Below are 14,685 nucleotides of genomic sequence, written 5' to 3' on the forward strand. Positions count from 1 at the left end.
GCTCACATCGCCTCTGCCACTGCAAGTGCATGGAACTGACTTTACTGAAGAGTTAGGTTAAAAAAAGGTTAATAAATCTGGCACTTGGAAGGCAAACTGTGCTCTGCAGTGACCTAGGAAATCTTTGTGTTAGGTATCACACTCGACTGCCTGTCTCTGAAGGCTGCCCATCACAGTTACCTTAATGCCCTTTCTTGCACAAATGCACACTTCACTTCCCCTGTGCTTGCACTGTTATTTAGGAATAGATGGAACCCCTTGAGATCAGGAAATCAGTGTGATTTTCTTACTGCTGTTCTAAAACTAAGCACAAACTCTATATTTAGTGAATATTAGACAAAATTAGTATCTTTAGCAATTTTGGTGAAACATTTTCATATAGCAAAAATTCTACAGTGTCGGTAATTACTGAGATTCACAAAAAAAGGCTTTGGTTAGAAAATCAAAAAGGGTCAAATAAAAAAAAGCTTAAAAAAAGGAAGCCAAAGGAGTGTCAAATACCGTATTGAAGTCAGTGAGTGCAGAATAAAACAGTAGCAGTCCATTAGTTAATTTTTCAGTAGTAAAATCTTCCACCTAAAGAAGCCCATGTCTCTTGCAAGCTGTGTGCCTCTCTTGACGGTCACAGCTGGTCTCCTAGCTCCAGTACAAGCAGGGTGGCCATAATTCCACGCTTTCCTGTTCAAGGCAAAGAGTCCTTCTTCCAGCTGTGAGGTAGAGATTGGGTATCAGGTCACTGAGGTGTGAGATACCTCTGAGTGTAGCAGTCACACATTTGTTTCTAGTTCATTTATTTCAATAGTGCAGTGGTCTTTACTGTTGGATTTCTTAGTGTGATTCTCCACTGGAGTTTCTTCTGGCTCCACTTGTATGGGTATATGGTGCTGCAACCCTTTCACTGTTTCTGGTCCACGAGATTCATTCATGGTCTTCACACAGCCATTTCTCTGGTAAGCCACAATCTGATGGATGTTAACAGGCTTAGTTTCACAGATCAATGGCACCTATGTGAAAAGCATTAAGATCTGGAATACTGCCACTGATTGCTGTATACAACAGGAAGGGAATTTTTATTTGGAAAGCCTGTGGACTGCTTTACATTCACCAGGATTATCTAGAGCCCCCATGGACTTCGAGAAGCTGTTTCTCATATACACTAAAGCATCTTTGCACCATCTGCATGAAGCAAAGGAGTCTGTGTAAAAATGCAAATTCTGTCACAACTCTTAATTGAACTTACACTCGTAACAGCTGCTCGCCATTGGTAAAATGATACAAGTAGGATAAATAGAGACCAGAATTCCAGGGCTCACTTCAAAAGGTAAAGACTCTCAATGGCCAGTGTGCTGAGCTCTGGGCAGTGCTTGCTCTTGGGTGCAATTAAATAGGACCAACAAATCATTTGTTGTTGCCTTATGCCTTTCTTCTAACCCAATAAAATAACACCTGTCTCTTCAGTTTGCTCTGTTTTGAAAGAAATAAAGGGGATTTTATTAACTGATTCATAAGTTAAATATTGAAGTGTTCTTTAAATCAAGCCAGATTCTGATGGGGAAAGTAAGACGTAAATACTGGCAAAGAAAGGAGGTGGGCTTGCAGCTGAGAAAATATGGCCTTTGGGTATATATTACTAACTGCACAAATTATGCAGCCAAAATGTATGGCAGACCAGCAGTATATTTTAATACCATTACAGATCATGATTCAAAGAAAAATCTCATCACAGATGACTAAATAATCCCTCAGGAGGGATTTCATATTACTGCAACATCTCTTCTTAAGTTCTGACCGAGTTCTAAGTCCAGCAGGGAAATGTCAGGAGGCCTGTGTTATGCAGGAGCTCAGCCTACACCGCTGGCTTTGTAATGGATGACCTCCCTTGCCCATAGGCTGTGTTTTAGGGCCTTTGTAGGTAGCTGCATGTGTAGCCCCTGTAGTCAGTCCTAATCCTGTCATCAGTAATTACTGCAGGTGCTAATTACCTCAGAGGACACTGCCTGTCTTTCTACATACTACTTGAAAGAGCAGGACTTTTAAATGAATGTTGCAGGAAGGCATGAGAATGGGATTGACCTAAAAATTGCAGAATGAGAGAAATAATGATAGAAACAAAACGTTGCATTTGTGTAGAATACTACAGGTGATGCACAGAAATGAAACTTGTCTTATGAAGATCAGTCCCAATGAAGAAATGTTCCTGCATTGCTATTCTGTCTTTGTTGAAGAAAGGTAATGAGAGTCTGCCAGGAGCTAAAATGGTTGGAGATTAGCACCTCCAAATCTGGTGGGCTCATGGAATTAGGAATCTCCTTTGTCAAGGGTTGAAGGAAGGACATGAGGAGTTCCTGTTACACGGAGGGACTGAATTATGCATGCCACAGAGGGAGGAGAATGCACAGGAGTGGAAGGAGGCAGGGGCAGAATACAGAGGTATGTGTACTGTATGAAATAAGATACAGAGGAGGAAAAAACAAAGCTCTAAGGAAGGACTTGTATTAAATGCAGAAAGCATGAAGATGTCTGAGAATGAAGTCTAGAATGGAGTCATGTGCTTGTGCTAGTCTGGGAAAAAAATGATTGCAAGGGTGGCTTCAGATTATGCTGACTCAGAGGCTCACAATGCCCAGGGTAGTTCCTTTTCATGTGAGCTCATTGATTGCACATATCTACACTCATGGATACCTTCACCTCTCCTTCCACACAGATAGTCAGGGACATCTGTCTCCCTGCTCTGTTGCTGGTCACACCTCTAGCAGGATAGATTACTGGCCAGTCAGGACCTGGGTGCTGGGTGTGGGACTCACAGTCCCAGCATCTCATGCATTTGCAGGACAGTGCAGCTGCTTCTGCTGCTCCCATCCCCAGTGTGCCAGACACAGCTGCTTTGCAGGCTCTGACCTCCGGTGGCTTTTCACACGACCTCATGGAAAAAGACCCCTCCACCCCATGTGCTAAGCTGCCCAATTCTGTCCTCTCTCTGAAACATCCTTTATAAGTAGAGGAACCAAATGTGGGAGTGGGAGCTCACAGGTTCTTTGCCATAGCCCAGCACACCCTGGCACACCCTGGCTCACAGCGTGGTTACCTCGTCACCATCCTTGATGAACTCCTTCCGGCAGATGTGGGCCATGATCCCAGCAGCCAGCGCGTCCCCCAGGACATTGATCATTGTTCTGAACCTGTCTCTGCAAAATGAAACAGTAATGGTGAGCTGTTGGCTCTTTGGGGAAATTCCTGTGCCTCCATCAGCTGTAATTATGCCTGAAGGTCAGCTTTGCTGGGTTTATGAGCTAAAATGTTTAGAAATGTTAAGAAGGTTGGTATCAGGTATCCTGTAGTTATTGAACAGGTAATTTGGGTTCTCCGGCCTTTTCTGAGCTTGATGGGCTGTGCTGCCACACACTTGGTTGTGCAGCTGAGCTGAGTGGAGCAGCTGTGTCCCCCGAGAGATGCAAACTGATTGAGCACTGAAAAGGTGGAACTGCACATCACACCTGCATTTCTGTCCCAGTTTATATGTTAAGGTCAGCAACATGGCCTGATTTGGAGACTGGTGCTGCAAATGTCCGAATTCAATAAAAGCAGAGATCAGCCAGCACAACCAGTCCCTTTTATTAGTGATCATGGTACCAATCTTAGCAACCAAAGTGCTACTTAAGAAGATTATTGTGTTGGTAGAGTGGGCAGGATACAATCAAAATAATTCAGAAGATTGCTATGTAACTACACTCACAAACCAAGCAGCCACTGAACATATTTAAGTAATTTTTATTCCTGTAAAACCTGTGGTGACTTTGGCCCTTATGCATCCTATGCAGTAGTTCTTAAAGACTCTTCATTTTCAGTTACCTTTTCCAATTTAAATTTGTATGCTTGACAGTATTTTGTGTATATATAGTTAAACTATTTTTCATTTATTCACTTATGGGATTTCTTCCCTGTTTACACCTTTTACACACTGTCTAAAAATAAATTTATTAAAATATGGAATGTAAATAGACAAAAGCAACTGGCTGTCAAAGACAAGTGTTACACTTGAATCATCCTGGAACCCATTAGTTAAAATTGATGAGATTTCAGATGATATAGCTTCTAAGTCTGAAATACGTCACGTCTTTTCCAAGAAAAACATATACATCTGAAAACTCTGTCATATTAGTAACTTAATTTATAAATGTAGGTTTTAAAATGGAGGTTCAGAAATCTCCAGATGTTTGGCTTGTTAAAGTCAGTGACAGTCCAATATCAACACTGCCCAGATTTCTGATTCTGTATCTTAATATAGAAAAGAATTGAAACTCTGTGCTGATTTTTTTTCCAGATATTTTAAGCAGATACTCCGTGCATATAAATGTTTATGCATTTGCCTGTTTAATTATCATGAAAATTCCTGCATGAAAGCTTATTTATGCATGGAGTTACCAAATTGTACATACAACTGTGAGTAACTTCAAGAATAATATTCCACAGCCTATACCTGGACACAGTTGTTGACTCCACTACACTTGTTTGCTCAATCCCTTTTTTTTAGTTCCTGCTGTTCTGATTTAGGGTTTTGACTTGAAGAAAATTTCCACAGGAACATGTTAAACAGGGAAAAAAAGCAGTTACAGCACATACTGATAAAAGTTCCTGTTACTCATTGACTTCTTTCCTTTTGATTATCAAATAGTGATTCTTGGAAAGATATTCAGTGTTGTGAATTTTGGATTGTGCAACAAGTCAGCTGTGGTAGAGAAGAAGCTGTGTGAGCAGAGCTCAAGAGTTTGAGCTCCCTTTTGAGCTCTAATTAGCACCTTTTCAAGGCAGGATTTTTCCAAGGAAACAGTGTTCCACACTGAAACTCTTAAGCAAAGGGACTGCCTGGCACAGTTGAGTTCCCCATTCTGAGTGTATGGAGCAGTCTGCACTGTGCATCAGGAGAATCACAACACACACCATCGCTGTTTCTCCACTGAGAGGCCAGCCTGCTGCTGGTGGCATTTCTCTCAGTGCAAACGTGTGAGTTAGTGATATTTGAGCTCTAATTGATATTATTAAAGATGTAAAACTTTTACCTTGTGTTTGATAAATGAGCTAGGAAGCATTTTGCTTTTCTTCTTTATGTCTCTAAGCACTAACTAAAGGTATGAAGGTCACATACACATTATGGCTACCTAAGAGAGTTGTAATACCTGCAGTGCATTGTAATGGGTATTTCAGTCTCGTGAGATCATCTAACCAGCCTTCTTTAAGCATTCTTCTTACTCCAGTACTTCCAAAACTAATACTGAAAATATTCATCGTGTCAACCATGTTGACACTTTGCATCTGCAGGCTCTTGAAACCACCAAGTGCCGAAATACAGAAATATGCTTTTTGTTTGAAAGGTCATCTGCAAAAGACAGAAAATTGGGTCTATTCCTTACTCACTTTTTAATGCCATCTGGAGCTATAGCCTGAAAAATCTTTTCTCTGTTGTTTTGAAAAGTTGTGTAAGACAAAAAGAAGAATAATTCCCATGTACACTGGAAGGCTTACTGGAAAAACAATGAAATGTTGATGTTGCAAGAGCTGGGCAAAAACTGAGCAATATAGAGGGAAAAGGCTTTTGTAATACAGTCTTAAATATTCATACAACACAAGATTCATGACTTCTATTAATGCTAATAATAATAACATTCTGTAACACTGGACAGAAAATATTTTTTCTCACAATTCTTCATACAAAAAAAAAAAGTGGCTAAAAGTTGAGTAAAATAGGATATATAACAGAATGGACTTGTGACACAATTTACCCAGATGTAATGAAACTCCCTATATTAAAGGAAATATATTTTATCTAGCTTAAATTAAAATAATTTGGATATTTCCTTGTGTATGCATATGCTAGTTACACAGTTAATGAGCTAGGGACCAGTATTTTATGGTTCATCTTCCTAGACTATTCAAAATTGATTGATTCATCAGCATTTACATGAAAGTTGAGAGTTCAAATAAACCACTCCATATGAATTTTTAAAGTGACTCTTCTCATGGGTGACACAAATCCCTTTCATCCTGACTGTGTTAAGTTTCAGCCCGTGGTTTGCTTGCAGCCCCCAGTTTGCTGACTGGGGATGCAGCAAAGTGCCCTCTCTACAGAGCGGCTGCACTTGCAGAACTGGGGGCTGCAAGCAGGTGCTGCCTATTTAGCACTGAAATCAGAGAGCACAGAATGGCATCAGGACCTGTGTGAGAGGCAGACATTCCTGGTGCCAGCACTCAGGCTGGCTGTGCTGGGGCTGCAGAGCAGTAGCCATCCACAGCCCTCACCATCCCCGTGCTGCATGGCTCTTGTCATGGGCACAGGGGTGCCAGGGGTGCCAGTGCTGCCTGCTGGCTTTGGCAGTGGCTCAGGTCTCTTGCAGAGTGCTTTACTACTCTGACATGATGGCCTTGAAATGTCAGTGGGCTGATAAGTAGTGTGCAGGCAAACCATGTTTCCTAGGAATGCTGGCCCCTTATCCTTGCCTGAGGAAAGGTCCAGAGTTACCCCTTAAGCACATTTGACTGGCTCAACCTTCAAACTGGTCTTGAAGATCATCATCCAGCCTGGCTAGGTGCAGCCACTTCCACTGACTATCCTAGATAAAAGTAGTTTTAAGTTCTTTTGAGATCTGAGTTGAGGTAGGTACTTTGTTCTACTTCTTTATCCTCCCTCCCTGTGAATGTGAAGATTGATCAATGTCCTCTTCTGGACAATCTTATCTATGTAAAAAGCTGCTGTGGTGACCTTTCCAGTTCTGGTTTTAGCCTGAATTTACTCCATTTCTTCAGCCTTTCCATGCAAGACATATTTCCAAGACTCATCTAGACTCCCTTATTTGTCTATCTATTTCAATATAATGTCCACATCAGCAGAGTTTTTAATGTAAGGCTACATGAATACCATTTCAGATTACAGAATCACTTCTTTTATATATATATTATATATATATATATATATATATATAATATAAATGTAATTTATACATACATATGTATACAAATTGTGTTACTTACAGTGCCCAGTCGACAGCAATAATCAATGTGATGTCATCTGTTGGGAGCCCCACCGAGGTGAGAACAATGACCATTGTCACCAGGCCAGCTTGTGGGATGCCTGCAGCCCCTATGCTGGCAGCTGTTGCTGTGATACTTGAACAAGGAAAGAAAGGAATAAGCTTTACTTTCTGGAAGAAACCACACCATGTTCCTAAACCATGCTCTTACACAAGGCACTGCATGGAAGTGCCAGTGCTTTGTCTCACCTGGCAGAATCCAGGTGAGGCAGCAAGAACAGGCCAAAGTGTCTGCCCAGGGCTAATTTCTCACCCTCAGCCTTGGCAGCCTTGGCAGCCTTGGCACTGGTGGGGCAGTTCTGTTCTCTGCCAGTATCAAAGGTGCAGAGCAGAGGGGCCAGCCAGGCTGTGGCTGAGTTCTGCCAGCTTCTCCTGGGTGATGACAGCACCCAGAGCTGAGTGCCAGGAGCCTGCCAGCCCCGCTCGTGGCTGTTGTCCTTGGCAGCCCAGCTCCCAGCAGACACCTCTGGGTCACCATGGGCAAATCCTTGGCTGGCCCTGCCTGGGCCTTCACTGTCAATCCATCTCAAGGGTTGGGCCAAGGGTAAAGAGGCTGGGCCAGGGTGAAGCCCTTGCACAGCACATGGCTTTGCTTACTTGGATATAAATATGAAGCAAGCCTGAATGTGACTGTGCATGTTCAGTTTCTGGTAAGTATTTTTACTTGACCTTCATACAACTTTTTCAGCCAGGCAAATAGAAATGAGTGGGAGACCAGGGCAAGAGTAGACCTGGCAGGTTTAACGTTTTTTTTCATAATGTTATTTTTAAGGAAGGGATTTAATTCCTTTTTCCAGGAGCAAAAGTGACTGGATGTATTCATTTCCACCAAACTAGTGACTTCTAAGAGCTTGGCCATCCAGCAGAGAGACAAAGAACAAATGTTGACAGTTGTAAAAGGATGACAGAAAGCATTTACACTGATAATCCTCTGCATTCATCAGTCAAGAATGTCAGGGCTTTTGGCAAGCAGTTAAGTCTCATTAACCTACTATGGAAAATGAGGATAAGTGTATTCACCCATATGGAAACTGAAACACAGGGATATCCAGTCCCTTGATACAGCTGTACAGTGTACCAGTACAGCAGCAGCAGTGTTTCTACCTAGAGCCCTTTTTTTTTTAAATTAAAAAAATACATTAGCATGTGGGTGTGATAGGGAAGGGGAAAAACCTAAAATTAAATTTTGCAAAAGTTAACTTGTGTAGTATCCTAATAACATTGTAATAGAGCATAGATAGGAAGGAACAGAAGTTCAGTAGCTGAGTAAGAGATAACTGTAATTAACATTAAAAGCCTTTCCAGTTAGTGCTGTGAAATGGCTGCCTCATCAGACTGCTTCTGCCTCTTACATCAGGCCACAAAGTCTCGGGTCTTATTTGGGAATAAAACCAGGAATATTTAACTAAGATTTTACAAGCAAGCTCATCTGCTGTTCCATTCCATCTTTACCTTAATATCGAGGTTTTTTTCTGTAAGATGATCAGCTGATGGAAATCTTTACTTTCTTTCTCTGCTACGTCAATGTTTGCATTGATAGAAACTGTTAACCTGGATTTTACAAACTATGAGCAAAGTAGACTGATTATTTGTCCAATATTTTTTTCCCTCTGGCAAAAATATCCTGGCATTCAGAATTATTTGAATTTTAAATCTCCAGGTCCTGAAGTATCAAGATTTAGGGTAGGTTTGGCCTGTAGAATACTGTTTGAATTTGGATGACATCATTGATGGTACTGAGCCCACCATGATTTCCTGTTTAGCTTCCTCATTTGTGCATCTTTTTATTTTTCTTTTCTTCTTGGATTTCCCCCAGTCTTTACTTGTATTTTCAGTCTACTGTTTTACTTCTGTCTGGTCCTTATGTGCTAGCACTTAATGTGGGGGGTATAAGAGATAAAAGAAGATTCTGCTAAGAAAAAGTTAGAGCTTACAGTCTTCCCATTTACTATCACCCTTCTACTTCATTTTTTAAATTGCTGTTCTTTACTTCAAACTGTGTGTAATATCTGCTCATGCTCTGCCATGTTTTAGCATCACATACTAAAAAAAAAATCCCTTAAAATTCCAAATCACAAAAGACTTAAATTTTAGCACAGGCTCATTCCAACAGTTTTCAAAGAGAGTGGAAGCCTGAAGCAGAGCTCATATGGGCACAATTTATTTCTTCTTTTTGTAGTCCAACCAGGTCTTGCCAGAAGCCCATTAGCAAACCTCAGCTGTCATCTGGGGTTGGTTTCAGGACTCTTCTTGTCATGAGGGTTTTCAGGTCCAGCAGAGGATGGGCAAGGCCCAGCAGTGTAAGTGGGGCAGTGGTGAGGTCAGTGGGTGGGTAGTTAAGCAGATCTCAAATAGATTGCACAAAGCTCTGACTATGAGGAATGTTTTTATAATCATTTGTTCCCTGCTGGAAACCTACAGGTTTCAGTCCCTGAGGAATTCCTTGGCAGTCACTGGAGTTATTCTGGCAGTAATTGTTCAGCTGGATCTTCCAGTCTTTTGGATCCATTACAGACCTTTCAAGGATGAAGTACACAGCTATAACACTCTCTACCCACTGAGAGCATGGTTGTTTATGAAGCTTTCTGCTTTAACAAGCAGCAGAAAAGACAATTAAAAAACATCTTAGTGAAAACCTGCCCCGATGGTAGCATCTGTCTTCCTTCCCTCTTCCCCTAAGCCTGCAAGAGTTTCCCAGCACACACTGTTCCCTGTTACTTTGATGTAAGACTTCCAGTTTTGCAACTTTTTAATCTTTTCCTTTCACTTGAAGACACAAATTAGACTTTAAGTTGAAAACAGTTGTGAAGTTAAAAATAGTGTTTTAAACACCAATAATAATAAAATGTTCCAATGCTAGAAGTGATCAGTGGGTTGCCTAAAAGCACAAATTAGACAGTTATCCTCAAACAGAAGCACATTTCCTGGTGTCCACATGCACCTATTGAACAGGACCACTTCAATTTCTCTGTGAGCAGTCCCTGATCTCTGTGTTACTTGGAAACAACCCTTCCACGAGGGATGCATGATAACAGCAGAGATGAGTTTTGTTCTTGCTACAAACAAGAACAGGGCCTCAGACTCAACAAAACGACGGCCCTGATGGGTCCCTTCCAACTCAGCTGGTTCCATGACTCTATGCAAACCCCAGCATGTGGAATTTGGGTGTGTACCTGATGGTGATGATCTGCCCAAAGTCCAGCTCGTAGTTGTTGACCTGGGCGATGAAGATGGCGGCCACGGCCTCGTAGAGCGCCGTCCCGTCCATGTTGATGGTGGCTCCCACGGGCAGCACGAAGCGCGCGATCCTCCTGTCCACGTGGTTGTTCTCCAGCAAGCACTTGAAAGTGATAGGCAGAGTGGCTGAGCTGCACAACAGCACACAACAACACACTGGGTTATTTTGGTTTCTGGGGAATTGGAGCAAATCTTGTCCTGGCAGGGGAAGTTTCACACAACCATCCGAGCTTCTCGCTCCTTGCTCTGCCCAGGACTCACTTGCCAGGTAACTCACTCCTTTGCTTGCTGGAGGATAAAGACAGTTACACGTATAAATGTTGGAGTTCGTGCCAATTTTCCTTCCCAAAGTTAGAAATATTTTTCTCTCTTTCCCTGTTTCAGAAGCAAATGGACAGAATTCCCACAGAGGCAGTGTTGTACACGCAAATGCAAAGAAAGGGAGCAACATCCTTTGCAGCTTATTACTAAAATCTCTGAAAACTGTTTTACACTCATGGTTTCTAAAAACATTTCTTTTCAGGCCTACCTCATGTGTAAACAATTTTTTATTTCTGCAAGGGCTAGACAAAGATCTTATCAACAGCAGGCTGAAAATAAAAGCTGCAGACAAAATGTCTGTGTTTAAGAATATAAAATCCCATTTTTTCTCTAGGACAGATCTGCCCTCAGCCCTTGTCTGACCATAAAACAACCACATAACTGCAGGTCCTATAATAATGTGTACACGTGTAAATGAGATGTGTGTGGAATAGAAAATGGATAATATAAGAACATTTGACAGGTATTCGTTTTAAATTGAGCTTGGTACCCTAAAAAATATTTCTGATTTTTGTTTTCATTAATTGAGACAATTAACAAAACACTGTATGGTCATTTATTTTCTCATTTTTAATAAAAGGCACACATTTTTAAATACTAATACACTGAAATATATTCATTTGTATGTTTTATCAGCCTTTTGGTCACATTCTGCATTTTACCATGTGGTGGCTCATTCACTGATGTTATGAGTAATGAGACTGCATTCAAGTGAGTAAGGGGGTAGTTTTTATGGCACATTAGTTTGTATAGAAAATAAGTAACACCACTGAAAAAGTACACAAATCACAAAATATTTTCCTTGTTATTATACCAACTTTAATACACTGCTCACCATCTGAGCTGCTGACTATTTAAATAGATGTAATATAGCAAACTTCTTCAAAATTATTCCAAAGTTACCCTTTAAAAAAGATGGTAATAGGGGAAATACACAATGGTGACACTGTGATCTTCAGTGTCCTGTTGTCCTGTGATTTACATGCCCTGAGCCAGGAAATCCAGGTGTCTTCCCCCTGGTTTGGCAGTTCAGGTTGCTCTGTCACTGTGTGTAGTGACCCTCACATCACAATGGCTCCAATACCTAAATCTTATAATGATCATTAGCTGTTCTCAATTGAAGATAACACATTGCATCTGCAAATTCTATCTCAGTTGTTGCAAATGGTCTATGAAAGCACAGAGGGATTCCAAAAACTCTGAAATCACCACCCCATGTTTGCAGGAATGCCTAAGCAAAATGTTTCCATGAGTAGGAGTTGTCATTTCATATTTGTGCAAGCTGTTTGAGGAAAGTAACTGTGTTTGGAAAGGAAAAGTAACTTCCTGCTGTGGAAACACAAAAGAGAAAAGACAAGCCTATGTTTTCAGTATGATAGCTCTGTTTTCTATAACTTTATGAAGTCTAACTGCTGAATTATGTACCACAAACTGGCAGTGACTGCCTGAAAATCCAGACCAAAGTCTTTCTCTAAGTATGTAAATACGCTGGAAAGGCAAGAAAGCAATGGAAATCTGATTACCTCCTGTAATTGGGGTATAGTAAACTCTTTAATTCAGGCAGTCCTGGTGTTTAATCAATATTTACTTTGAAAAACAAACACAGCAAAGCATAACCCCATAATCCCCAAGCTGCTCAGGAGATGTCATTTCTCTCTTGAGCGTGCCTGTCATTTTTCACACGGTCATTTGTGAATGACTGAAATCCTCTGCTTCTTGTTTGCCATAAAATGTTCATAAAACAAGAGGCTGAGGCTCACAAATAATGTTGAACTGAAATCCCTGGGAGCAGCTGCAACCAGGAGCAGACTCAGTAGCATTTCTAGATGTTCTGACTAGAGGTTTCACCAAGAAAAAATTATTTTACTCATTGTCTCTCTTTTCTGCAGCTACTCAGTTTTGGAGAGTTACTTGTTTTTCAGGACAGTCTTCCCTCAGACATTTGGCTTTTCTGTAACACAACCCTGTCTAATTTCTTTGGTTGGAAATAAGGACAAAAAGGTAATCTTACAAGTCCTTGCCACCCTGCCCACACTCTGACATACCAGAATATTAAACCTGAGTGTGTGCCTGTTCTGAGGGCAGAGAGCTGAGCTGTCAAATGTGCACATTTCAGCTGATTAACGTTACAATTTGGTTGATATGTGAAAAATATTGTGCAAAACAATCTCATAATACCAATGGCACAACCAGCAAAATCTGTATCTATTTCCATTGTTGTAAGCAGATTCTATGACACTGTTTTTGCAAGAATTCAACTTTTAAACTTGTTCACTATCTCTTTCATTTGAATTTTATGCTGCCTGAAGTAACATTTCTAAGGCACATAACAACACATTGGATTTGTTGTCTGTTAAATATTACAATAATACATTGTCAGAATGTAAAGGCAATGATGATGAAAAACATGCAAGATATTGCAAGAAAACAAATTTCCAGATTATTGTACTTTCTTAGACAGGCAACTACTACATTATCTCACTCAAATTTATGACACTGCATCTTAGAGTTAGTAGGATGTGTGTCCCACCTCTACTCCTGCTGAAAGACTTTCCAGAACTCTCTGCTCAGATGAGAAATTTAATTTATGATCTAGAGGTAGTCTTCTCAATTTGCACTAAATTTGCTTTTATGTGCTTTCTATATTTCTCCTTGCACCATCAGCTGTTGCAACACATGATGTTAAAAATCAGCTTTGTCCTCTCTCAGCCTGGATTGACCCAAGCAGTCTTTTTAACCTCTCACTTAGCAGATTGCTACTTTACATCCCTGGTTTCCCTTTCAGCACCTGTTTCACAGAAATGAACTTTTCCTGAATACAGCTGACAAAAGTTGTGTGGAACATCCTAGAAGAGGTTGTCCAATGATGTTCCAGTTTTGCTCATATTGTATCATCTGGCACACCCCAGAAAAATATGTCTTATTTAAGGCTTTGGTTATTGGTAGCTCACAGAAGGAAAAGGGATAAAAAAGGTTCTACTGTAGTTTTGAAGTAATATTAATATATAATTTCAATATTATAAAAGACATTATCAAATAATTTGTCTAGTTTGTCTTTCTAGTTAAACTTGGTGAAGTTTGTTTTCTTGAAAGCTATTTTTATCTAGTGTTAAACAGTGGAGCAGTAACATTAAAGCCTGACATTTAATATTTATTAAGAGAAAAAAAAAATACTCTAAAGTACTGATCTTAATCTGTTAAATCTTTTAAAAACTGACCCAAAGCTTTCAGCTGAGAAGTATCTTCTGCCAGCATTAACTCTAACAATTAAAAATACATTTTCAGAGTCTTATCTCAATTTTGGGATAAAATGCTGCAGCTGCAGGGACTGAGCATAAGCTAATGGTGGCCCAGGCCAAGCTCTTACTAGTGAGAGCCACAAAGACAGCCAGTCACTGTGGAAGAACAGCTGTTCAGCCTGCTCTGTTTATCTTATCATTCAAATGCATTTTGATATTTGCTCCAAAAAATCAGCAAACTGATCTCATCTCCCCTTACTAAATCTGCCTTTAATTTACACGGTGCAATAGCCAAGATCTTAGTGTTTCATAAGCAGCAAAACCCTTGATAAACTCATGGTTTATAATTTGTCTTCAGAGAAGATGAAAATTGCTCCTTTTGATGGGATGTGCCACTGAAAAGATGCTGCTTTAATTCATTAATGATATGGAAAGATGACCTAGAAAAACAAAATTCCCTCTTGCCATTGGAAGAGGAAAGCTAAAATCAAGATGAGTTTTGCCTGCTGGCCAAATTCTGCTTTTTGAGCGTGGTGAGAGGTGACACGATGAGGGGCAGTGAGAGGGGAAGGAAGCAGAGTCAGAAATGCCCAGATGTGCAGCCAGGGCAGGGTGGGCAGGGGCAGCACGTGCTGTGCACCTCACAGTGGTGCAGGAAACAGGAGCTGTGCAGGTTCATTTGTGTCCTAAAGCATGCACCAAATGACAAAGTTCTGCTTTTCTGCCTCTCCCTCTGCACTGGTGTTGGTGCAACCCAAAATATTGCAGTGGTTGGGGTTTCTGGAGAGGCATAAGGGGACTGAGAA

The 14,685-nt window shown here is 40.7% G+C and overlaps 1 protein-coding gene across 1 annotated transcript in view; it reads right to left on the reverse strand.

Moving 5' to 3' along the window:
* Positions 1 to 767: 767 nt before the first annotated feature.
* Positions 768 to 14,685, reverse strand: part of SLC1A7 (solute carrier family 1 member 7) — a 47,846-nt gene continuing 33,928 nt past the window's right edge. The window contains exons 8-11 of the mRNA XM_063165184.1: positions 10,256 to 10,450; positions 7,024 to 7,158; positions 3,086 to 3,185; positions 768 to 1,004 (exon numbers count right to left, since the gene is read on the reverse strand). Coding sequence (XP_063021254.1) covers positions 768 to 1,004; positions 3,086 to 3,185; positions 7,024 to 7,158; positions 10,256 to 10,450 — 667 coding nt within the window. The remainder of the gene's footprint in view (positions 1,005 to 3,085; positions 3,186 to 7,023; positions 7,159 to 10,255; positions 10,451 to 14,685) is intronic.

This window comes from Melospiza melodia, chromosome 11 (assembly GCF_035770615.1).
Source record: "Melospiza melodia melodia isolate bMelMel2 chromosome 11, bMelMel2.pri, whole genome shotgun sequence".
Lineage (NCBI taxonomy): Eukaryota > Metazoa > Chordata > Aves > Passeriformes > Passerellidae > Melospiza > Melospiza melodia.